Raw genomic sequence first — 27,225 nt, 5'->3', positions numbered from 1 at the left:
ACCATTAGCTTTGTCACCAAAACTGCATAATTTCATAGGGTTGCCACCTCCACTACTGCTACTACACCCCACATATGTCAATCAAAACTCTTTTGGTCCATTCAAGGCTCAAGTAATTTTTGATCTTTTTCTTATCAATCTTTTTCATTACAGAAGATTATAAAATTCATGCATTAGGATTATACCCATAGAAAGCTTGCATAAAAAGATTTGACTCAGCGTCATGCTCGCTTCTCCACACTTTCCTAGATATTTCCTTGCATCTAGCCATATTCTCCGCTCACCAATTCTTTCAGAACAACTCATTGTTTGGTTGTTGATAAGCAACAATCTCATCCTCTTGCTCTTTTACAGATTCATTTCTCTTCTATTTCCTCGATCCGAAGGCTAGAACTCTTATTTTTGTTTCTGTTCGCTGGAAATCAATTCTCAGTTCGTAGATATTATTCTTTGTTTGGTTTGCTCTTTCAGAGTTCTTGGGTGTACGTTGAGTGAAATCATGGGTTTGAGTTCTAAGCAGGTTTCTGGTGATAGGCTTGATCATTGGAGCCAGACCTTGTTGGAGGCTCAAACTTTAGAGCTCCCAAAGCCTCCTCCGATAAGGCGACAGCAGCAGCAGCAACAATCCGAGCCGTTAAAGTGTCCAAGGTGCGATTCAACAAACACCAAGTTCTGTTACTACAACAACTATAACCAGTCCCAGCCACGGCATTTCTGCAGAACTTGTAAAAGGCATTGGACCAAGGGTGGAACTCTCCGCAACGTTCCTGTTGGAGGCGGCCGCAAGAATAATAAGAGGCTGAAAAAATCAACAACTTCTGGCTCCACCAGTACCAACTCCAGCGGTATTGCAGCCACCACAGCCACCAAGAACAGCGATGCCAATAATAGGCTCAAGATGCACATGACATTTCAAGCTCAGCAGCAGATGCAGAATCTTCCGCTTTCAAATATTGATGGTCAGAAACGCAAAATATCTGATATCTTCCACCAGGCTTTGCTTCGTCCACCATCTTTTCCGCCACAAAATAACTTGATCAGCTGCAGCAACTTGGAGAGCAATAATTTCAGTGGCAACAACATATATTTGGACTCAACTCCGCGTCCTCCTCTAGACCAAAACCAACACTTTCCCTTCTCAAGTTCAAGCTCTTTTAACACAAACCCATGTTCAATTTCAACCTCTTTCCAGTCCTCAAATGTAATTCATAACTACACTGAAGAGTTGAAAACCATGGAGGAGCCAACCATTACCAACATCATGGGCAAAACAAGCAGCACCGCCATTCAACCATGGCAAATACCTACAACAAGCAGTGGCATGGATACGTCATCTTACTGGAATTGGGATGACATTAATACCTTTACCTCTACTGATCTCAATCTACCTTGGGATGATTTTGAAATCAAACCATAAAAGAGTTTTAACCATGTTAGCAGTCTACAAGTTTGCATCAATGGGTGTTTAATTATTTATGTTTGTTAGAAGAAAGTTCTTTTCCAGTGTCACAGGTTTTATGTTCTTCTTCTACTGGTCATAATCTCTGTTGTACGATCTGTAGACTGTAAGCGTAAGAGAAAGATGTATACTGTTTGAAGCGGTCCTTTTTTTTTTCAGTTTCAGCTTCAGGCTAAGGTGTCCATCAGTATATGTCCCTCTCTTATCAACCACTTTCCTCTGATGGAATCATGGATTAGTGTCGTGTACGTAAGGAGCTTAGTTTTGTTCTTAACCATAGATGTTGATGGAATTTCGAGGATTGCTTTAGATGATCACAGATAGAAGGGTCTCCGGCAGTCCTGATCTGATAGAATGTGACGGAAGATTCTTGTGGATATATATGTATATTCGGATTGATTTGGATTGTTTGTTCCTGACCACTTGTGGAGAATCATTCTCTCTCTCTCTCTCTCTCTCTCTCTCTCTCCAACCCAGTTTGGTTGTAAAGTAACTCTTTCGATATTATTATTATTATTTCAAAAATCTCTTTCCAAGGTGGTCATCCCATATCCTTCCCTTCCAGTTTAACTGAGCATCTGCCATGTTGGGCCACCATTAAAGCATGTATTCCTCTGAGCTTCGCTTATATTGTTTTTCATTCGGTTCAATCATCAATGGTTGAGCCAACTGCATTAAGAACTCAGCTGTGCAAATTCAGTTCTGCAACAAATCAAAGGGGAGGGAAGTTCGGAGTCATAAGGCTTCAAATTAATTAGCACCACCCATGTTGAAAACCAAGCCAATTATAGAGTACTCAGGCCCAGCTAATATTTTTATAACTATATATATATATTATTCTTTTGTATATTGTGTGTTTTGCTGAGTAATGTTAAAAAAAAATTACAAATTTATTTCAAAATGAAAATTACAAATTCATAACCCATTAAATATATAGAAAAAAACTGGTTGTCTTATGTTGAAAATTGGAGGACTCTGCGCTAGAGACAACAAGAATGAAAGAGGATAACCAAAACTTATAGAAGCCTTTGGCCTTTTCTATTCAACTTGATCAAAATGGGTTGCTTACATTAGGGTACGTACACACGATCATTTTAACATTTTCAAAATTCATAGAGACAGCCATATCCTCCTAAAATAGTAAACTTGGCTAGTTAAAGAGCCTCTATGGTGCACTCTAAATTCATACAGACAGCGCTCTATGGTGCACTCTAAATTAAAGAGCCTCTTTGGACATGATTTTTTCCTGTCCACGATGAGATATCCATTTGTTTTAGTTCATATAAAGATTGATGGTACCTTCGTGATGTCAAGCCTTCATGTCTTTGAGATGTAACTAAACAAGCTAGAGGGGCCGGCCTTGGGTTAGTTTGTTGTAGTTTTTCTGTCTTCTTCTTGGCATTGTATTTGGACGATTTTTTTTTTTTACACTTTAGTTTTGGTTTTGCAAGTTTGTTTATATCCCCCAGGAGTCTGATTGTATCCATAGTTTTCCTCCGTCATAAGTGAGGACTTTTAATAAATTTGAGGTACCGTCCTCTTTCTTTAAAGAATAAAAAAAGAGAACAAAAAGAGAAAAAAAAAAGCTAGAGGGGCCTGCCAATTTGCTCTGAGGCTCAACGTGTACATCAGCTTGGAAACAATTCAATTCATACCGATTCTTGTTTCCCCATTGGAGGTACTTGACAACTTTGTTCTCTTCAAACTTGTTTCCAAATACAATTGTTGTTCACAAGGGGAATATGAGGACATGAACCATGTTTTGGTAATGGGTGAAGCGGCAATGGTTGTTTGGAAGAGATGTGCCATGCAAGTGGGGTTCCTTCGACATCAACATAGCACATGGATGGAAATTGTCTCTGCTTGGTTTGCTAGAGCCTCCAAATCATCATTAATGGGTTGCAAATTGGGTGAAATTAAATATAGATGGGAGTAGTCGGGACAGCTTGAAGAAGGCTAGTGTTGGTGCTTTAATACATGATTCATCAAGAAATTTGGTGTTGGCCTTTTCAGTCCCTCTTAATTTCAGTACTAATAACTATGTTGAATTCATGTTCCTGTTACTTGGGGTTAGACATTTGAGTAGATAGGGTTTCAGTAATGTGGAAATAGAGATGGATTCTATAATTGTTGTAAATTGAATTTTTGCATCTAATTGTCCCATTTGATATCTAGAAGATTATTGGATTGAGCTCATGGAGTTACTTCATGACATCAACTTCACCATTCAGCATGTTTATAGGCAAGGCAATAGCCCGATAGATTTCTTGGCAAAACTAGCAAACTTGGGAGTCTTTGGCTATGGTCCCTTCTTTACTAAGCGGTCGGATTAGGACTGAAAAATTAAGCCTTCTTTATACTAGAATTTGATTTAAAGGGATGGGTCTATTATTATTTTTTGTTGGTTTCATTTTTTGATTTACGTTTTCACGGTATTCCTCTATCAAAATTGAGATTTCAATAAATTTAATAGCCTAGTTCTCCTTTAAAAAAAAGTGTGGACAACCTCGGCAAGGCTTGGAGGTCTGAATGGTGGTAATGACCTCTAATTGAAACACATAATAACACATCATGACATTTGGTAAGCTGGTTCGGAGTCAAATTTCTTTGTGTGTCAACAAGAGGGACTCGTAGTAAAGCTTCGGCTGTTTCTAAGATGCTAATTTTGAGATCTTAAAGGAGGAAAAACCATCAAATTTCTTTCTAAGAGCCACCTGATTTTTAGACATTGGCATTAGAGAAACAATAATACTGCTCTTTATTTTTAAATTTTTTTCATTCCCAACCAGACCTACTTTCACAATACCAATACAAAATATATTTAAAAAAAAATTATTTAAATTTGTTCATCTACTTTCACAAAACTCAATAAACAGTACATCTCCAAAAAAATTCAAAAATTCTCAAAATTTCGCTTAACTAAACATATCCCTTATTTCACGTACAAAAGAAAGATAATAGGCAAGCAGCAAGGTTTAGCAAGTACATGTATAAGACACAAAATAGGTCTATAGAGATGACTCCTAATGCAACTCCATATATAAGATGAGCATACCCAATTACATGAACTAACACGTAAGTTTTCATACACATGATGTGAAAATCAATTAACTGAACTATTACACATTAGCCTATAGGTTCCCCATCCTCACACCAGTGTCCCTGGCATAGGAAGACCTATGATCATCGTTGGCCTTGGAATAGCTAACATAATAAAGCTCAGAGATTACGCCTGTTAAGACCACAAAAGCGGCCCCTGCACCGAAGATCCCTCTTCTCAACGTCTCGCATGAAGGGGGGTTGTCTGTCAATTTAGTCGTGTATTTGGTGTGGTAGGCATTCCTCACAGAACCAGCCAGCAAGCACGCCTCGGCAATGATAAATGTCACCCTGAAATGTAAATACTATTGCAAGTCAATGTAAAGTTTGAAATAATTACAAGGGAAAACATATTAATTTATTTGTTTGCAATATATGAACCTAAAAGTTAGCCTAACCCTGCACCGTCCTTACCACTCCACCCAACACCAGAGGGCAATGAAAGGTACATTTCTTGGGGCAAAAGTTCAGAAGCAAGCTAGGGTTGATTTTGTACATCTAAAACAAGTCATATTGGTGAAAAAGACCAAATCCTCGAATATAAGTATTGATGGTAAGCACATACCAGCAGGTGATGAATAAGCATATTGCCCATGCCCTTGGAGCACTTGGTCTCAAAGCTTTCCCGCAGCACAAGCAACGACTTGCCACCGCTATCAGGATTTGACTGGCCATTAGGAACAGGAATGAACCAACCCCTAAGCCAGTTGCAATGTCAGAATCATAGACACAATAATTGCGTGTCGCATTTGTAGTTTGCTTGCCCTGTCAGGACAAAGCAACCGCTGAGTTAGAAGGCCATCTCCTACAGGAATATAAAATCTACCCTGGAATCCAATTGCCCATGCTGAGCAGAAAAAGAGTACATTTTAATGAACTCTGAGTTATAATTTTATGGTTTGCAAACTGCTGTTGATTCAGAATCAAAAAACTGTTACAACCCTATCAAGAAAAGAAAAAGGCAGAGGAAAAAAAAATTACAGGTCTGCAGGAACAACAAAACGGATAGTCAATCAAATACGTCTTCCAAACATGCTGGGAGTTTATCCCCAACCGGAATTGTGATACCAAAACAGAACAATTCAACTAAATTTTCCCCTTAGCACCAAAGTTCAGGCAGTATGGTATGTTTCAGCCTTTTAGGATATCAATCAATATTGCCACCTCTGGTATTCTAGACGAAAGAGAGGCCACCTTTATGATTCTATTTACCTTTCGACTTTTGGGATATGTTACCTCCCAGTACATGCTGATGTCAATTAGCAATTAAATATAATACGGCTATTGTCAATATTGAGAAATGGATAGAACATAAGTCTTTTCTGCTCTTGGTATTTAAGAGCTTTAAGTATCAACAATACAAATTGATGGGACAATCTATCCTAGACTCATCTATACTAAATAGAGTTATTCTATTCTTAAGCTGGTGTGTAGAGCACACCATCCACATCACTTAAATGGTAAGATTTGATTTGTAAGATTTAAATTTTAAATTTGATCTTTCAATTCAAATTATGCCATGTAAGCACTTTACTAGGTGTGTTATCTACATTGGCTTATAAATAGAACTTTCTACTAAATAAGAACCGTGATATATACCCAGGTAATTGTGCACGAAAAAAAAAAGAAAAAAGTAAGCAGTGGGTACTGTTCACGTACATTGAATCAAGGGTTGTTGGGAACACCAATTCAAGTTGAACTACCAAAGTCAGTTGAGAGAAAGGAAGTGTATTAAATATCAATCAAATAGAGCTGGGGAAAATTGAAATACACTGAAAAGAAAGATGAAGCGATGTATAAATATATACGGGATTGGTTGCTCCAGCTCTTCACAGCCATTTTTTAGAAGTAATATCTTTGACTAAATTAATAGTGAATTAAAGACCATAATTTTTTTTTATAGTGAATTAAAGTCTGCCCCAATCCAACCAATTATTTCATGCACAAGCCTATCCCCAGTTTGATCTCGGTGCCAATGCCTAAATTCAACTGTACCCGGATATTAAAGTCAAAACCATAATAAAGACATGGCAAGGCAGAGTCGACAGTCTACCATGGTGAGTTCCATGTTTCTGAATTATTAATTTACTTTATATTTGTTAAGACTTAAGGCTAAGACCTAGGCCAACCCCACCCTATCTGTCTCACCATCCCATGGGCCAAAGTCATATTAATTGCCTTTCTAATGGCATAAGGAAGTCCATCTCAGATCCGGTACAGAAGGTTTACAGAGTACAGACAGTTGAGACAAAAGATTGACTTGGCTTTCAGCCTTTCACAAAGCAAGAAATGATCAGCGAACGCTACATTTTTACCATGCCATAACCTTACAAGCAATATATAATAGACCTATTTCAGCAACTGGGGTTCATTTGTTTTATCCTTTTTCAGAAACTGGTGGGTGTTCCTAATTTATAGCAAGATTTGTAGCAGATCCTAAAGAAATTAAAGAAACTAGCCAAGTCACACCAAGACTGCCGCTTTCAAGTCTATAACCCAAACCCACATACCATATCATAAAAGAGTGATATGCTAAAGTAAATCTTTGGTGTTTTGCAACAAATTCTAAGATAGACGAACTTACTTTGGTCCTTCTCTGCTCAGCAGCAACAGCAAGAGCAAAAGCTATCAGATCCAAAACGAACACCACGACGAGTAACAGCTTGGAAGCCATGCCTTCAACCCAGAAATGTGCAACTCTCTCTCTATCTCCCTCTCTCTCTCTCTCTCTTCTCGCAGAGAGTCCCAGAGAAGATCATAAAAGAAAGTAGCGTGAGAACTTAGAAAGCCAATAGCAAGAAAATAAAGAACGAAACAAGGAGGAAATACAAATTGTTTAACCAGACATCAGCATAAATACACCTTTTAAAATGCAAGCGATCTCTTCAAGCAACTTTACCTGCAGGATAAGTGAACGAGAGCTCGACTATAATAAGAGACTCTTCATCCGCCTAATGATGCACTCTCAGCCTTTTTCTGCCACATCACATGCATATCGTTCACTGTTCCATCAAAATTTATTCGTGTCCAGCTTCATTGTCCAAATGATGTCAATTTGAATGCTTTTTTCCTTTTCACGGAAAAGACCGCGAGAATGTGATTTTTAGCCTCATATATATCACACATAAATGTCCATTTTACTGCCAAATTTGTTAAATAGTTTACAAAAGAGTGATTGGATTACAAATTTTACCCAAAAAGCTTGAAAGTGCGTGATTTGGCCATTGTATTTGACCAATGAATAATGTTACTTGTCCTGGTAAATAGTCTCGAAATATTTTATTTTTTTATTTAATAATTAAGAAAATATTTTTAAATAATATTATGAATTTAAAAAAAATTATGTAAAGGTATAAAAATAAATTAATAATTTTTTTTTTTAAAAAAAAAAAAGCCAAATGACCTCATCAGAAACAATCCTCAGGCTACACCCACCCAGCACAACTCTTGACCAATATTCATTTAATTTTTTTAGGCAATATTATTAATGAAACCTTGTCTATATATTGGGTCATAGTCGTACCTAATCTTAATTTATATCTATGCAAGATTTATGAAATTTTACAAAAATAAATATGCCTATATAGAATAATAAAATCTAACTCTTATTGTGACCTTAACTTTTTAGAATAATGAGTAATTTCACATAAATCAATCTCTTGATTTCATCTTGACTACCAAAAGAATGTTAGGACATTTAAATGATAACGGACACATAAGTCTTTGAATGTCTAGTGTTGAAACAAGAAGTCGTGGGTTTTTCTTTTTTTGGTCTCTTGATAAGATTTGAATTGAATTTCTCACCAATGTGACCTCATTCTAATGCTTTTGGTCCTCCATTGTTGAGTTTAGCATCCATGCACTCAAAAGGTTAGTGGATTTACGAATCATGGGACATTAGAAAGTGGACGACACATTAATTTGGAGCCAAACTACAACACTATCCTGTCGTTTCCAACCAAAAATCTGTCTTTGCTTAGACATCATGTTCTACATTGGTAGAGCGTGTCCAAGCTGATGGTGATCCCCTGAAATTCTTGTGCAATTTGGAGACAGAGCTAAAGGGGTCCTATTGGTGGGTCCCATATTTCCTGGGGGCCCATAAGGGCAGCGCGATGCCCCCAGGGCCACAAGCGAGGTCGTTTTCTCATGTATGGATTGACCATCATCGATATCACATCATAAAAATTAACTTATTTTTTTATGAGCAGTCTATTTCAAGTACAAAAATTTTATATGCAGTTATTTTTATAAATTTTTTTATATACTTTAGTGATATGATTGGTTGTATATTAAAAAAAATTAATCTAGCCAATCATATCAATAGAATGTATAGAGAGTACGTAAAAATGACTATACGTAACGTTACTCTTTCAAGTAAATAGACAACAAAATATGAGTGGTTTGATCATTTTATTTACTAGTATAATTGTTATTAAAAATATAGTAATTAAAATATCTCAAATTTTACATTATATTACAAATAAAATGAAGAACCTATTATTCTTAAAATTGAAACAGTACTACTTTTGTTAAAACTATGAATTTTAAAAACTAGAGATTGTTTAGATTTAGATACCATCTCATCTCAACTAATTATTATAATATTTTTTAAATTCTAACATAAAATATAATAAATAATTCGACTTTTTTAAATTTTAAAATAATAATAATATTAAAAAATAATATTATAATAATATTTAATTTAATTTTTAACTTTTATCTTAACTATCCAAACCCCACCTTAAAATTTTTTCTAAAAGAGTAGAAAAGCCAACGATTAAATAATTGTTTAAAAAACAAAAGAAAGCTATTATTACGGCCTCCCTCGTAACAATTAGTGACCAGATAAATGCTGATGATATTTATTAGATGAGTTTTATTACATATAAGTATAAATGTGTACTAATCTGTGTATTAATATTGATTTATTCATATTTAAAATTTAAATTAACATTATTTTTAATAAAATCTACTTTTTGATCAATCACATCACATTAGTACACAAATTAATACACAATTATACTTGTAACTATATTTTTTCTTATTAAATTAACTAAGCACCAAAACAACATGTCAGTATTTTTTTTTTTAAAATTTAAATTTTATATATACAGATGAAGTTGCTGCCGATCCAAATTATGACACACTTACGAGGAGGAACTAGAGAGAGAAGCTCCTCCATCTCTCTAGAACAACTAAGGCCAAGTTTCGTCTGAGGCTCCCACCTCCCTCCATCTCTCTGTTTCCCTCTTAGTTTTAAGGTCTTTTTCCCGTTCTTTTTTTCTGTTTGTGTGTTTTTACGTTTACAAGAAAGTGTTAGTTTGGAGGTGGAAGCCATCCTCCCGGTCAAGGAGCCCGAAGCCATCCTTCCTTTTATATCTCGCAGTGGGCGGAGTGATGCTTGCACGGTGGTGAAGGAGGGCCTCGACGTCGTTCTTGGCCGTGGTCATGGTATGGGCAAAGCTAACCATTCGGGGATGCTTTTAATAAGAGCTGCTCTGTCTTGTTTTTTGCTGAGTTTTTGCTCTGCTTGAAAGACCATCACAAGGCCTGAGTCCGTGTCCTTACCCATATCATTTCACCCAGTTTGGGCGGAGAGTCATTCTCGGTGGGAAATGGAGTTTTCGGATATGTATGGCCGGCGTCCCTGACCATGTGGTGTTGGTCTTCTGAGGGGATGGCAGCGGGTTCACGGTGTGGCTCGGTCAGTTGCTATTCGGGAGATGGATGTTTGCTTACTGTTTTGGGGTGCTTCTCCATGGGGTATTTATACTCTGTTTTAACCATGGAAAACAGAGGTTTTTTTGGGGGATGCACGCCGAGCGGTATGGAGGGGATAAAGCATCTTTGGGGTGGAATCTGGCCGGAGTTCATGGTGGATGTTTTTGGGGATGATGGTTGGAGCTTTTTTGAATCAAAGTCAGGCGGTTTTGTTTGTTTTTCTTCTTTTATTTCTTACATTAAATCTGGTTAGTCTAGTTGGTTTTTGTGTGTGTATGGAATAAAGCTCTTGGTGGCTCTGCGCATGAAGTCTGAACGAAGAGAAGGAGGTTGTTTGGCCTCTGGGCTTCGGTGCATAAACGAAGTTGAAGATGTGCATGTGCATGTGAGAGGAGACGGCGACGGGGCTGGTTTTTCCTGGGCATGGACAGCAACGGGCATGGGCACGGAAACGAGCATATGCAACAGATGACTGTTCTGTTAGTGGAGAGAACGTCGCAGTCAATGGGTTAGAGTAGCACAGAGTATACGGTGCAGTTAGTGGGGCTGGGTAGTGATGTACTATGCTACTTTGTTTTTACTTTTTCAGTTACGGTTGTTAGTGGGTTTTTTTATTAGGGTAATGAAAATAAAATTGAAATAGATTATTCCCTTTCCTCTCTTAGAGGAATAGGGTAGTGAGTCCCTTTCCTCTTTTAGAGGAGTAGGGTAGTGAGTCCCTTTCCTCTTTTGGAGGAGTAGGGTAGTGAGTCCTTTCCCTCTTTTGGAGGGTGGGAGTGGTGTGGATTGGTGTCTCATAGACAAGTCGAGATGGACATCTCTGTTTATACAGAGTCTCGCATCTCAAAAGGGCTGTGTCATCAGAGAGTTTTTAAAGTTCTTTAGACAGTGTCCGTCACTTATTGTGTGCGGGGGAGCTTAAAACAGATGAGTAGTTGGCTTGTAATCAGGGTTGGTACCCGGACTTATTGGTCACAGCTGTAACTTTCTTCATTCAGGAATTGAATTGAAGTCTATTTCAAAAAAAAAAAAAAAAAGTTGCTGCCCTGCCAAGCAGTTAATTTGTTTTATTTAATTAATTTTCAACCTATGCAAGCAATAGGAAAGCTTGAATTTGGATAGATACTTTAGATACAGATAATATTAGATACACTACAGACGCCTTATATTTATTTTGAAATAAATAATATTTTTTATTAAAAAATTAATTTTTAAATTTAAATTTCATATTTATTCATATTTTTTAATAAAAATGCACGGTACTTACTTATTTTATAATTACAAATATTATTATAAAAAAAATAAGAACTATTATTAAAAAGTAGATTTTTTTTTATGTATATTTTACATTTGTCTACCTTTTCCAAAAGTAATTACATACTCTAAATCTGAGAAATGAATCATTTCCCTAAATATATTATAACAAATGATCATTCAAACAAGAAACGGAGGATATATATATGCCTTGGATTAACTCACAGAACATGCCAATTATGCCTATTCAAATTGTTCAAGGTCGATCCTGAACATATTAGTGAAATATATGATATAAATTAAAGTAAAATTAACATGGAGTGAATGATGTGGTTTTATAGGATTAAATTATTAATTGTCAATTTAATAACAATATAATGGGACAGATACATCTGGACATCCTCAACCTCCATGCATTTGAATCTAATCTTTGTTTAATATTTTTTTTTAAAAATAATTATATGATATTTGTATATTTTATGACTATGAATATCATGTTTTAAAATTGTATCTCAAACAAAGCGAAAGAAAATGAACCTTATCGTTAATTTGACTCCAATCTTGGTTTTACCAAATGGAAGTATTAAACGAATTAAGTTGGATCTGTGTGATCTTGTTTAATGTGTACCGTCGGCATTTATTAGCTACGCATGTGACCTCCATAAATTATTGGTAGTGAAATCTAAGGACCTGAAACTTGACCAAAAAGATATCAATCAGTCGTAAGTACTTGAGCTATTGAATTGATGGATTGGTGTCAAATAATAATAATAATAATAATAATAATAATAATGATAATGATAAAAGCTTAAGATGGCTTTGGAATGACTTTTTTTTAATAAATTAAAACTTTAAAAAATTATTTTTAATTTCAATTATTTTTTAAAAGTTTTATTTCAATTTTAAAATTCGTTATTTCTTGATATTTTATATTTTATTTAAAAAGTGAGACATGATACATTTTTAATGGACGATAACATGACTCTTGAGTTATATATCGCGATCAGGTTCTGATAATGTGTCCAAACGAAAGACCAAAATTCTTCTTTCCGATTCGGTGGGGATTGTCACGGTGCTAGAATGAGCTGTATGTGCAAATCTTTCTGGTTCTGGACAAGGACCAGATTCCAGATGCCATGGAGTAGGCCGGGTTGACAGAGTCATTTTAGTGTTTTTCCCCATGTGGGTTTTGAGGAAGAGAATGTTGCATTCTTGTTTAAAAATTATAAAAAGATGATAGAGAGATAATATTTAAATAGTTTGACAATTTGTCTAAATTCACTGATGTGAAAATTCAGTATTTTTAATATATTTGTACAAAATTATAAATATTCATAAACAAGCTATCTATCTCTTAAAAGGCTATCTGTTCTGGATTTCTCTAGAACTTATATTTTGCCATCAGCCCTCATAATCTCAGTGAGGATGGTTTACACCATTACAAATGATCTCTTTTTATAGGAGAAGTTTTACCTATTGTAGCCACTATAGTTGACAAACAAGAAATTTTCAGAAGTTATCTTTGACTGTTGAGGGGCTGTTGCAGCCATCTAGGACTAGTGGGAAGCTTCTCTTAGACGGTGGAAAGTTGCATGTTCACATGGGCATTTCACACTTGGGGGGTTTCCAACAATTACCCCATCCACCCAAATGTGCCATACTATGATGTTACAAACAGTTGTATCCTTAAAATAATTGTACTCCTTTATTATAATGCTTGTTAGCTATGAGAGATTTCCGCTATCAAATGTATCTATAAGAATGTCTTCAAATGGATGTTCAGATGCCTCTCCAAATGCATCAGCATTGTCTACATCCATAGAGCTTACAAAGGATTTTTTTCAGAGGAGATTTACAAGTGCTCAACTGCACAATCTCAACTCCCTAGGATTCTTCTTTCGCTCGAGTCCATGAGACCGCACTCATGTACACCTTAAGCAAATTGAGATTCGCTCAAGCTACAACTGAGCGAACAATCTACCTGGTGCCTTTACAGCTTTCAAAATTAGGTTCCATAATCCTACAATCAACAATCTCCAACTTGGAGACTGGTTCTTAACATGCCAGTCTCTATTTTCAGTATGATCCCTTATTATTTCTACAATTTTATAGCTCATGTCTTCAAGTTAGAAGATTAACTAAAGTGATGCATAACTTTAGTTTATCACGTACAGTGCCCTTAATCAACACATCTATATAGGGCAACACATCTCCCACTGCACTAGGAATCAATGGTTTCGCACGAATCTTGACACATATTAGAGAACCTGTTGCTGAGGTCTCCATCTTTGACCTGGGCGATTGAATCCTCATCCTACTGTTGTCTTCACTTGATGTGCCCATCTTGTGTACAGTTTCCGACTTGCATAATCTCCATTCTTGCAAAAAAAAATTTCATATCGTAGTTCACTACTTTCATTTAGCAAGATATAGTTTAAGGTATTAACTACCATGGAGGTCTGATAGTCTTGACAATCATGTGATCATCAATTTTAGGTGTAAGCATCCCTAGAACATCTGACGTTCTGTTCCCATCTCTCACACATTTGCTTTATGTCGTGGTCTAGGGAGATTTCATCAGGTTTAGATGAGAAAAAATAAAACTGACTTCCTTTTACTTTTTCATCTAATTCGCACGACCATTACCACGAGCTAAGACCAATAAATCATTCGTAACCTTCCACGCATTTTTGAGAAAATACTACTAAATGATTGTTGTCTTCAAGCTATCTTTAACAACATTGTGCACTGCAAGAAATACGACTTCATGTATTTCTTCAGTTACCATATTCACAACATCATTCTTAGTTTTCACCTGATTTTAGTAGTCTCTTGTGGCCTATCTTGCCACAATTCCTAACGAGTTATCTGTTGTCTAGATCTTGACTTGCCTTTGCATTTATTTCTGGACTTTGACTAATCCAAGCTTCTGCCCTAATTATCAACATTCAGGATCAACAAACTTGAGATCTTGTCAAAATCTCTTCTGCGCACCTCCTCATCTAGGACAAGATATCGTACATTAAGAAACTTCAATTTTGACTTCTTTTGCAGAATTACTCATAGCCATTTTCATGACCTACCAACTTTTTGACCATAATGCCAAATAATATTGGGCAATAAAAGTACCTTCTGCCTTTTTGAAGTTGAACAAATTCTTCATATGCACTTTGTTATTTGCAATTGACTTTTCAAAGAAAGCCACAATGAGATCCGTTGCGGTTATACTCTTAATAATATACTCCATGAGTTGTATGACTGCCAAAACTTACTGATATAACAAGTTAATCAGCATCGTCCAATAATCTGAAGTTTGTTCTTCAAACTTCACGATCTCAATTGGCTTAAATCAAGCCCAAAAGAACTGAGTCCGACAACATTAGACTCCAACTGGCTAACATCAAACCCAAAACCAATGAGTCTGACACAACTCCATCTAGCTGAGATCAAACCGAAAACATATGAGTCATACATGACTCCAACTGGCTAAGATCAGACCCAAAACAAATGAGTCCATCATGACTCAAACTGGCAGCGATCAAGCCAAAAACAAATGAGTTATGCATGACTCAAACTGTCTGAGATCAATTCCAAAACAAATGAGTTTGGCATGACTCCAACTGGCTGAAATCAAGCCCAAAAAAAATGAGTCTGGCAAGACTCCAGCTGGCTAAGATCAAACCCACAAATGATCTGAAGTATGAATGGTCTAGATCATTAATACTGATGGCAAATCTCAGCATTCCCATAGTACAAATGAGTCTGGAATGATCCAAATAGTTTGTCAGCACTATTTGATCATCACAATCGGACTACAAATGGCTTTGATCAAGCCCACAATTGATCTGAAATTTGAACAGTTCAGATTGAAAGTACCGATGGTGAATCTCAACATTCCCATTGTACAGATGAGTCCGAAATGATACAAATAGTTTGTCAGCACTATTTGATCATCCCAATTATACTGTAAATGGTGTAGATTAGGCTCAAAATGATCTGCACCTATAAATGGTTCAGATCGAAAGTACCGATGGCAAATCTCAACATTCCCACCGTACGGAATGATCTAAATAGTTTGTTAGCACTATTTAATAATTAAAATCGGACTCTGAATGACTTAAATCTAGCCCAACAAAGATCTGAAAAATGGATGGTCCAGATTATCTGACGCGTAGCTTACATGAGCTACAGTAGAGCCCCTGGGAGCGTGGCTTACACACACGAAGTGCTCATAAGGCTCGTGTGAGCGCGTGTCCCTCACGCGTCTTCTTCTTCTCGCCGTGAGTGGAGCGCGTGGGAGTGTGTTACCCACTCGTCTTCTTCCTCTGGTGCGACTGAGGCGCGTCTGTGCACTCACTGAAGCGCCTCCGTGAGTGGAGGCTCCTTTAGCATCCGTTTTTTATGCCATTTACAGCAACGGATTCGTCTTGACGCGAAGAACATCATTTTTTGATCAAAAGTTGTTTTTAATCAACTTGATTTTTCTGAACAGCACGAAACCAAAACTTTGATACCAATCGTTGTGCCTCTGGTATGACGCCCCTAAATTCTGTTTGGGATCGGACGGACATTTGAAGCGTCGAGACATGCAACACAATGTTACTTGCCCCAGTTCATGACATATAAGATGGAATGTTCCTAACATGAGTCTAACATTATGCAATATTCGTAGCGGATAAATTTTTTTCTTATGCACTAAATTGAAAATATCCCAAATACTTAAAACATACTTCATATATAAAAATCCATTGAACAACTAAGATCACAATACTAATCCAAAATGGTTATGATCCAGAAAGTACTGGAAATACAACTTCATCGTACAAGTAGCAATTTACGTTAACTACTATATTAACATTGACGTCGCACCGTCGCTCAGTCAACTGTGTCTAGTTGGTCAGCTCCTGATTCTCGTTCAGGTCCTGTAACAAGATCTACCATTCGGGGGGAATGGTAGTTGGGACTATCAAAGTGAGATTTGATTACAAATCTCAGTAAGTTAACAAAAAACTTCCACACAGACTAATGATGCATGGATGACAGTAAAAGTATGAATACATAATCAATTTCATAAGTAATTAAAACATAACTTGACGTTTAACATAGTATAACTGACATAACTTAAATTGAAATGTGAACTGAACTTGACTTGACATGAACTTGATCTGAAACTTGACTTAACATGAACTTGCTCTGAAACTTGACTTAACATGAACGTGATTTGAAACTTATTCTTTAACTGCTTAAATACATACTCCACAGTTGTTATGGCATCAGGTATTCTACGTGTCACAATTGTTGTATCTCACGTAGTGTATGCGTCATAATTGCTGTGATCCCATACTTCGTGTGCCTGAAACTTATTTTTTAACTGCTTAAATACATACTCCATAGTTGTTATGGCCCCATGTATTCTACGTGTCACAATTGCTATGTCTCACGTAGTGTAAGCGTCACAATTGTTGTGACCCCATACATAAGTAATCAAAGTAGAATTTGACATACTTGAGATATGGTTATATCGTAACATGACTTAAACATGTATCACACAACATTTCATAACATGATATCACATGTAACGGAAACATAATTAACATGACATACTTGCAACAATGAACATGACATGACATACATGTAATAGATGACATATTTAACATTATGTACTTGCAATATATGACACAATATCTTGTGTAATAGATGAAACTCATGACAGAATAAATTCTATGTAATAGACAAATATGTGATAACTTGGCATGACATGGCATATATGATAACATACATACATATACTGTAGTTCTTTTACTTAGCACGTGTTGGACCCAAGGTTTCAAGTTTCATGTGATTATAAATCTACACATGGATTTTGATGATAACAAATGAATTCAAAGAATAAAGGAGTTTCAAGCTCAAGTTGTTCACACAATGGAATCAAGCAAATCAAAGAACCAATCATGAGCAAGAAGGAAACAAGTTCACATTAAAGTCATAGAGTAATGTTGTAAATCTCTTAAAATTCGAAATTAGGATTAATGCTCAAAATTAATATTTTATCATAAAGCATTAAAATACATTTTCCACATGTGCATGAATATTTTTGAAAATTAAATTTGAAAATTTTGAAAGATGATTGATTGTCATCTTTTGCATGTGCATGCCTTGATTAAAGGGTTGAACTTTGAAAATATTAAAAATGATTGATTGTCATCTTTCACATGTGCATGTTTTATTTGAATATTTTCAAAAGTGATTGATGCTTTTTTAAACTTATACAAAAGGTAGATGATTTTGTTTGAAAATTTTGAAAAGTAAAGTGTGCTCATTTTGTCATATACAAAAAGTAAAAGATTAGATTTGAATTTTTTGAAAAGGAAAGTGTGCTCATTTTGTCATATGCCAAAAGTAAAAGATTAGGTTTGATTTTTTTGAAAAAGTGAATGATGTTGTCTTTGACATGTGAATCTTTTTAAATTTGAATATGAAGTCTCATATGCCTATAAATAGATCATTTGAGAGCTTCACATTTACAACACTAAGAGCATACAACATTCATTCAAAGCTTTCATTCTCTCTTCTCTAAGCATTGAGCCTTAATCCTTGTTCATTTTGAGAGATATAGTTTGCGCTGTATTGTTCTTATTTCACTCATTGAGGAGTGTTTTCTGATAACCTACCCACTATCAACTCTTGTATCAGAAAAAGGGTGTATATAACCCTTGTGTGTGTAGAAAGTATTCTACACGAGGAATAGTTGAATCACCACGTGTAAGGTGATTGCAAGTGTAGAGGGTGTTCTATACGGATCCTTTGTAGCGGTGTTGTTCAAAAGTGTAATAGGTTTCTATCTCCACCTGAAGGAGGTTGAATAGTGAATTTGGGAATCCTCAAGGGGTAGCTTGAGGCGAGGACGTAGGCAGTGGGGCCGAACCTCGTTAACATACTGAGTTTGCTTCTCTCTTACTCTTACTCTTTATATTTATTGTTATTTCATATTTTGTTTATATTTTATATTATATATTTGATTTATAATTGTTATTTTTTTAATACAAATCAATTCACCCCCCCTCTTGTGTTAGTCATCTGGGCAACAGCACACATACACAGTAAACTACTAGTAAGTTAAAAGTTAACTTACCTCGATCTCTGCGTTTCTTATAAAAGCTCAAATGGGATCACAAGAAACCGTAATTAGTAATTCTAAAAGTTAGAAGTAAATCACTAATAATTTAAAATATGGAAAAATACTAACTTAAAGTGTAAAATGAAAATTTTACCCTCTACATGTAGGAAAATGACCATTTTATCCCTAACTTAAGGATTTTGCATGCTAATTCCAAAAGCCACCAAAATTTGCATGCCTCATATAAATTTTATCCTAAACTCAAATATCAATTTAAAAAAATTTAAAACTAATCACAACTATTAAAATTTCATAGGATCGAAATTTCCATATGCTATTTCCATTAATTTTTGTTTCTAACTTGTTTTGATTAACCTTTTGACCTATGACTTATAAAGATGTGATCTTCAAACCAAACCATCACATGATTTAAAAAGATGTCCTAAAATATATATAATTTTCTAATTCAAGATCACATGGTTAAACATTAATCAAAACATAAATTGAGTCAAGAACATCCACACTTTGGCCTATCCGAACATCTCTTTGCATAATATTTCATATCTTTGAAACTAATATCAAATATCTTTAAAATAATATTCTAATATGTATATAAGAGGCTTAGGATTCTTCAATAAAATTATCAAAGCCATTGGAATAGGTTTAAACCACCAAAGATTTAAACTTTCTCAAAACATAAACTGTTTTTCCTCTTCCAGTTTCTAAGTTTCTAGATCTAAGAAAATATTTCATCAAAACCTTTAATCATGTAACAAATCCTCAACCAATAATCATATACACATGTTAAAAATACTCCATAAAAATTTCGGACCAAGATCTATCCATTAGCTTGGTCAAAAACTCTAAAATACAACATATTCTTCAGTTTATCTCCCAGAATAACCTTTCTAGAGTTTAAACAATATTTGACTGACCAAATGATTTTCAAATGGAAAAAATAAGATATCCACGTAAACTAGACTAAAAAAGGAACAACTTGTATGAAGGAAATTTTATGATAAAACACTTACAAAAACTTCAAAATATGCGTGAAAAAGAATACTTAAAAACTATCTGAGAGAGTGTTTGGTGTTCTTTCAATGAAAGGTGTAAAGGAAGATGATTTCGTAGGGACTGGCTGGAGGTATTTATGGACAAAATACGGAAGAGAATGAGGTTGGAGTGAGAGTTAAGTGTAGGTCTCTCTTACCCAATACTATCTAAAAAAATCAGCTCAAGATATTTTTACTCAATAATATCCGCAATAATCAATTTAGGATATTTTTATCCAATAATATCCACAAAAATCAGCTCAAGATATTTTTACTCAATAATATCCACGAAATTAGCTTAAGATATTTTATCCAATAATATCCACAAAAATCAGCTCAAGATATTTTTATCTAATAATATCTACAAAAATCAGTTCAATATATTTTTATTCAATAATATTCACAAAATCAGCTTAAGATATTTTTATCTAATAATATCCACAGTTTTGAACAGACTTTTCGTCCGAAAATATGAAAAAGAGTTATTGCGCCATAAGATCTTAAATAAGCCACCGAGTCTAATGACACAAACTCTAATACATTTTGACACTTCTAACTATCTCAAATAATCAAAAATACACTTCTGATACCATAATGAGTAATAATACTAACTATATAGTTAAACTAAAACCTATACAAATTAATTCGTAAAAACTTATGGGATCTTCATGAGGTTCCTAAAACCAATAGAAATTTCACAATTGAATTTCTAGCGGGCTGTTACATCTGGCCTGTCCAAAAATCACACAAGAAGATAGATAGATAATTTTTAAGTGGTTCGGCAACTTGTCTACATCTACTAGTGCGGAAATTCAATATTTTCAATATATTTGTACAAAATTACAAACACTTATAAACAAGCTCTCTATATCTCAAAATGTCCTCTGTTCTGGGTTTCCACAGAATCTATATTTCGCCCTTAGCCCTTTGCTTTGATTGCTCACCTCAGTGAAGATGGTTTACAATATTGCAAATGATCTCATTTTATAGGAGAAGCCTTACCTAACGTAGCCACCATAGTTGACAAGTAAGAGATTTTCAGTAGCTATCCTTGATTGTTGAGGGGCTATTGTAGCCATATAGGACTAGTGGGAAGCTTCTCTTGAACGGTGGAAATCTACATGTTCACATAGGCATTTCACACTTGAGAGGTTTCCAATAGAGAATTCCAAACTCGTATACGTACATTTTTCTTGACCAGTGAATGCAGCCATGCCTCTTTTTGATGGACTTTCTTAGTGAAATTTGTCCTTAACAATACCAAAATAGCATGGATGGTGCAAACAGAAGTTGAAATCCTTTTCACGGCTTAATCTGCAGCTGTAGGTTGAGCTCCTATGGTTTTGAATGCATTTTCTATGCAGTTCCAGTTCCAGTTGCTGAAGAGACAAGTTCTATTAACACCTAATTGTCTTTTAGTGGGAGGATGGCTGGATTGAATATAAATATTATTTTGTCCTTGTCAATGTCATCCTGAATACATCAAACAGCTCCACTAATATTTCATGAAGGTGAACAATAGTTTTTCTATAAAACAGAATTGAAATGATCTCCGACGATGTGTTTTTTTTTTTCCCGATTCTTTTCCTATCATCTGAAGAGGTTGCAGAAAGCTCATTTGAGTAGAAACTTCCTATACTACTCTGGCAATATAAGTTACTTTGGTGGAGTACAAAAGTTCAAGGTGAGCATATGCTTGAATGCGCGCGGTTCTAAGCACCCGAAAATGTGCAGTGCCCCGCATCGCCTTGAGAGTTTAGCTCCTGTCACCTAAGATCATCCCTCATAACATAATTATATATACTCCAAATATTCCATAAAATATAAATTTGCTTGTCTAAAATCAAATATATATGTTCATCTCCACAAGAACACTAAAGAAATCAATATATGTATATATATATACACACACACACACACACACACACACATATATATATATAGGTGATTGGAAAACCCTATAGAAGGAGACGTGCATGGGCGTGGAGTTAATATGGGTTTTCTCTTGAGTTCTTATTGGGTGGGCTTGTTTCACGGTCGTAATCACTGAACAAATCTTAACGGTTCGATCTTAATTTCTAAAAAAATGAGCTTTAACTTGTCCAATAAAATATTTCTAGGCTTTAAATAAATTCTTGGACCTAATACCAATTAAATATAAGCCCATTTGATTTATAAATATTAAATAGGTTTTAACTTAATTATCAAGTCTAATAAAATTCATATTCCACCAAAATAAATTTTTGGCCCGTGACCTATTCAACATTACTCGTTAAATCTCAAATAAGCTTGGTGTTGTGCCAGGGTGTTACAAAATGACTCCGGTGTTAACTTTGCAGGTTCAGCCATGGAGTACGAAGTTAGCTTCTGCACTCCATTGGCACCGTTATCCTTGGACTTGGGACTCTCCCTGAAAAACAAACCCTTCCCATTCACAGTCACATTTTCCAGACAACGGCAATTGAATTATAAAACAAGACTTGCTAAATAATGATTGAAATGAGGAGTGATTGGGAATTGTGGCATTGACATAACCTGCAGCATGAGATGCAGTCTGTGATTGTCAATCATAATCAAGGAGCCACAGATGGGGGCTATAATCCATAGCTATCTCAATGATTAATCGAAGTTTCACATCATTTGATATGGGATGGACCTTTGCAGAGTTTCTCTTCCTGATTGTCTGTGCAGATCATTAACAGGTAACAACCACAGAGAACAAAACAGAGGGTGGAAGTCAAGGCTGAACACAATAGCTAATGCCTAATGATAACAAGGCTTGTACATCTCCTAGAGTAATGTTACGTGCAGTTGTAGAATGTATAAATATTAAGCAATCATTTTGAAAAAAAGTGATATTCACGATTAAAAAATTAGTTTTTTTTTTATATAAATTCTGTATTAATTCATTTTTTTAAAAAAAATTGCATGCCATTTATACAACTATAATTACAAATATCATTTTTCTATATTTTAAAGTGGAGGACGCCAGCATTTTCATTTTTCAGTACTAGCGGGGTTATGTATGAGCAAGCAAACTGATCAGGAAATTTGAGAGGGCTCTTGAGACAGCCCAACTTCAGCGGCCCAAAACATTGAACTCAATTACATGGCCCAAATAGTATATACCGATCAAATCTTCCAACATAAACTATATATTTAGCCAAAATTTGGCATCTCACCCTGAATTTTTTAGGCCAGTAAATACCGAGATCAGACTTCTGGGTGTGGTATATTCTTCAAGATTCATGTAAAGCACGTATTATTTATTAAATGGGAAGCATTTCTCTTTCTTTGAAAGAAATGATTTGTACAATCCTCAAATAAATAAGGACCATGCAAGTCTTTATAAAAACATAGAAACCACCATACCAAAAAAAAAAAAAAAAAAATATCATTTTTTTTAGAGAAAATGATACTATGATTACCAAATATACCTACCAAATATGTCCACTTATATATTTTTATTTTTATTTTATTTTTTTAATGGTTAAGGAAGTTACTATTAGGAAATTTATATATATATATATTTTTATTTTTCCTTAATGGTTAAGGAAGTTTAAAAAATGATTAAAGAAAAATAAAATAAAAATATAAAAAAACTCATTTATAGTAATGTGCATATTTGGTGTGCACATTTGGTAGTCACCCTAGTATTATCATTTTTTTAGTGAGACCTACTTTTTTACAAAGGACATATGTGAAATTTATCTATTTGGAACTTATACTTAGCATTACTCACACAAAATTTTAACACGGGAAAAAATTTAGATTAATTTTAACGGTTAGTTTCAACAGATAAACGAAACAGGAAAAACAAGAGATTCGCCCCCAAACACATAGAAAACAACTTTGCTTTCAATTGAAAATTATCAAAACTTCATAATCATATCCATTAATATTAAAATTCAAAAATATTTTATAAAACCTACAAGTTGGACTTAAATTCCTGTAAATTTAAAATTATGAAGATTTTTTCAAAAATAAAAAAAAAATCTAAATTGTTGTATGAAAAGTAAACAAGAATATTCCTATAAAAAATTTGGTCAAAATCAAAATTACTTCCAAAACTTGAAACCAAATATTTCCTAACAAGGTAAAAATGATCGTAAATGTATGATTTGAAAGAAAATAATTAATATTGGCCTAGTCCAATAAAGATATCAAGCTTTTACTTACATATTTGTATAGATTTATTTTCTTAAAATAGTATTTCAATGCAATTAACATAGAATATGGACTTAGATACCTTATATGAATTTGGGTTTGTATCATTTTCACCGAAGTGGAGAGAATCCGAGAAATTCTAAACTTTCCTGCCTCGATCTTTTTGATGTCCAATTAGATCAATTTTTCTTTCCTTTTATTGTATCATCGAGATGATCATAGAAAAACTAAAATTGATTTGATCGGCTTAAAATAAAATAATATTGAGCATCCTATACTCTAAAATTAAATTTCTTTCCTACATCTTAATTCCAAAAAAAAAAATTTTACATAGGAGAATTTGAGAAAAAAATCTTCAACTCCAAGAAAATCAACATATTTAATTGTCTCAAAAGTTATTTCATGATCTTCAAACTTCAAAACTTCACCACCATTTATTTTTTCAAATTTTCTATGTTTTCAATAAAAATAGTTACCTCATCTACTAGGTTATCTTCATTAGGATATGTATAGTAGATTGGTATAGAGTTCCACCTTATAGAAAAATGTCCATCCCCAAACTCTTCTTCATCAGAGTAGAAAATCCACTAAACCTCATGCAATAAATCAACAAAACCTTCAGCTTGTAAAGTACCAAAAACCTCAGGCAGATCAACTCTGAAACCGAGGTCTCCATGACGTACCGTCCTATCATGGTACTCTCGAAATAACGTACGATTGTGATACGAGTTCTCAAAATCAAAATCAAAATTGCGATCTTCCATCTCACGATCACCGATATCTTGTGTCGCTAGATGCCAACTTAGCTTTGTAACTTATATATGCAAATCTTTAATTATCACATTCTGAATGCTACGATCATGGTGGGGGATGACCACGACCACCAGTCATGAAAACTTATGAGATATCGTCATAGGAAAGATGCTAAAACTCTGATATCAATTCACGCCAGATAGAATTTAATTTAATTTTGACAGTTAGTTTCAACAGATAATTGAGACAAAAGAAACAAGAGAATTGCCAAAATATAGAAAAAACAACTCTGTTTTAAATTGAGAATTATCAAAACTTCATAATCATATCCATTTATAGTAAAATTAGAAATTTATTTTATGAAATCTACAAGCAGCAGCAAAATTCAGAATTATGAAGATTTTTCTAAAAAAGAAAAAATCTAAATTATTGTATGAAAAATAAATATATAAATAAATAAAAATCTTGAAAAAAGTTTGGTCAAAATAGATATAAAAATCACTTCCAAATTTAAAACTATATATTTTCTAACAAAACAAAAATAAGCATATAAAATATATGATTTGAATGAAATTAATTAATATTGTCCTAGTCCACAAAAGATATTAAAATTGTCTTTTCATATTTGTATAAATCCGTATTTTTAAAATAATAATTGAACATAATTAACGTAAAATCTGAACGCTAGATATCCCGTATCAATTTGGGATTTTCGCTAAGTGCTTGTTCTGTTTGTGCATGTTCTACGTCCACGTACGGGTCCCAACCAGCGCGTGCTGGCCGATTAATGTACTGCTACTCCAACAACATTAATTACGTGCGCATGATGTTAAACATACACACATAGGCACGAGCGATGTAATTGTCAAATTGAAAACTTTCAGAGAAATAACAAATGAAAGGTTATTTCTCTACTGAGTTATTTGATCAGAAAACTTCTTCGAATTTTATTTTCATGGCCAAGTGTGAAGGCATGCAAGTAGGCAACCATGAAAGTCCGTCCACGTGATACATTACACGCACAACCACATATATAATCCAAGCAAAATTTGTGTAGAAATTGTTTCAAGCGAGCGATGTTAATCGTTTACTAACACAATTATTGTTGTAACGTATTTTCAGATATTTTATTTTTAAATATCACTTAAATATAAAATATAATTTTAAATATTTAATTTTTTATCTAATTATTACAACTATTCTAAACTTCTAAACAAAAATCATATTAAAAAATTTATTTTTATAATATTTTATTTAACTTTTTCTCTATTATTTTCTAAAACTTTCTAATTTAAATTATTATATTATTATTCAAAGACTATTTAACTATTATTTATAAATATTCTAAAATATTATTGATATCCAAAATAACCTACTTTACAAATGAGGATAAGAAATGATTTGTATAAATCTCAAATAGATAAATCTTATACAAGCTCTTGTAAAAAAATGGACTCCACCTAATTTTTTTTTTAAAAACTATTATTTATTAATAGAATTCAATGTTTTATAAATGACTTATATATAAAACTTGTTTATTTGAGACTTACACTAATATTACTGTCCCATTTGTTTTTATAACACATCTTATCTTATTTAATCATTATAATATTTTCAAATTTCTATAAAAAATAAAATAAACAACTCAACTTTTTTAAATTTTAAAATAATAATAATATTAAAAATATATATTCTAATAATATTTTATTTAATTTTTAACTTTTATCTCAATTCATCTCATCTTATTTATAAAAACAAACCAAGCTTTAAAAAATTTATTGCTGATCATAAAGTAATGAAGTCTTATTTATTTTAAATACAGAAACGATTTTACCTCATCTCATCTCATCTCATTATTATAATTTTATCATATTTCTACATAAATTATAATAAATAATTTAATTTTTTAAATTTTAAAATAATAATAATATTAAAATATAATATTTTATTTAATTTTTAATTTTTATCTCAAACTATCTTCGTCCAAACGTTACCTGAGCAACCGCAGATATATAAAAGTCAATCACCGCTAGGTCTCAGGTAAACCGCGGTCAATCACCGCTGGGTCTGAGACTTCATTACTGATCATGAGCCGCAATAACTGCCTAACTGGAAGTTTCTTCGAGGAAATAAAAATGTAAAGGTACATTACTATTGATGGTCAAGGAGATTGCGTTAGCGCAAACGTACGGGCTTGTGTTAGTCAACTACAGTGTCCCGACACTCGAGATCCGGATCGGAAAGTGTATATCTATTTCATGTGTGAACTGATTTATATCATGCTTTTTTGAAAATTTTGACATTTTGTTTGTTTGCGTATCGGATGACACTCAACATTTTTCAACGTCTTACATATTGTTATTCCTGTATATATATATATACAAAACTTAAAAGCATCTCAAGCAATTTTTTTTTTTATTTCTTCTCAAATTATTAATTTGACACCCTTTTCAATTAAAATAATATTAAAAATAAGATTTTAAAAAATCCGTCAATGACCCTCTTCGGTGGTCACAGCACGGCCGGTACATATGCCATTATTACTTATTTATATTATTTTTTTAATTAACTGACATGGGCATTTATTAAGGACATCAGTC

The 27,225-nt window shown here is 33.9% G+C and overlaps 2 protein-coding genes across 2 annotated transcripts; one reads left to right on the top strand and one right to left on the bottom strand.

Annotated features, from left to right (window-relative positions):
- Window positions 1-1,881, top strand: LOC122280070 (dof zinc finger protein 4-like). The gene has a single exon (XM_043091022.1). The coding sequence runs from the start codon at window positions 500-502 to the stop codon at window positions 1,415-1,417; it is 918 nt and encodes a 305-aa protein (XP_042946956.1). The 5' UTR covers window positions 1-499; the 3' UTR covers window positions 1,418-1,881.
- Window positions 1,882-4,341: 2,460 nt separating this feature from the next.
- Window positions 4,342-7,414, bottom strand: LOC122278074. The gene is made up of 3 exons (XM_043088156.1): window positions 7,143-7,414; window positions 5,124-5,323; window positions 4,342-4,849 (listed from the first exon to the last, which is right to left on the bottom strand). The coding sequence occupies exons 1-3, from the start codon at window positions 7,230-7,232 to the stop codon at window positions 4,591-4,593; spliced, it is 549 nt and encodes a 182-aa protein (XP_042944090.1). The 5' UTR covers window positions 7,233-7,414; the 3' UTR covers window positions 4,342-4,590.
- Window positions 7,415-27,225: the final 19,811 nt, after the last annotated feature.

Source organism: Carya illinoinensis, chromosome 10 (assembly GCF_018687715.1).
Source record: "Carya illinoinensis cultivar Pawnee chromosome 10, C.illinoinensisPawnee_v1, whole genome shotgun sequence".
Classification (NCBI taxonomy): domain Eukaryota; kingdom Viridiplantae; phylum Streptophyta; class Magnoliopsida; order Fagales; family Juglandaceae; genus Carya; species Carya illinoinensis.
The sequence above is the reverse complement of the archived record's forward strand: the minus strand, read 5'-3'. Positions and strand labels throughout refer to the sequence as shown.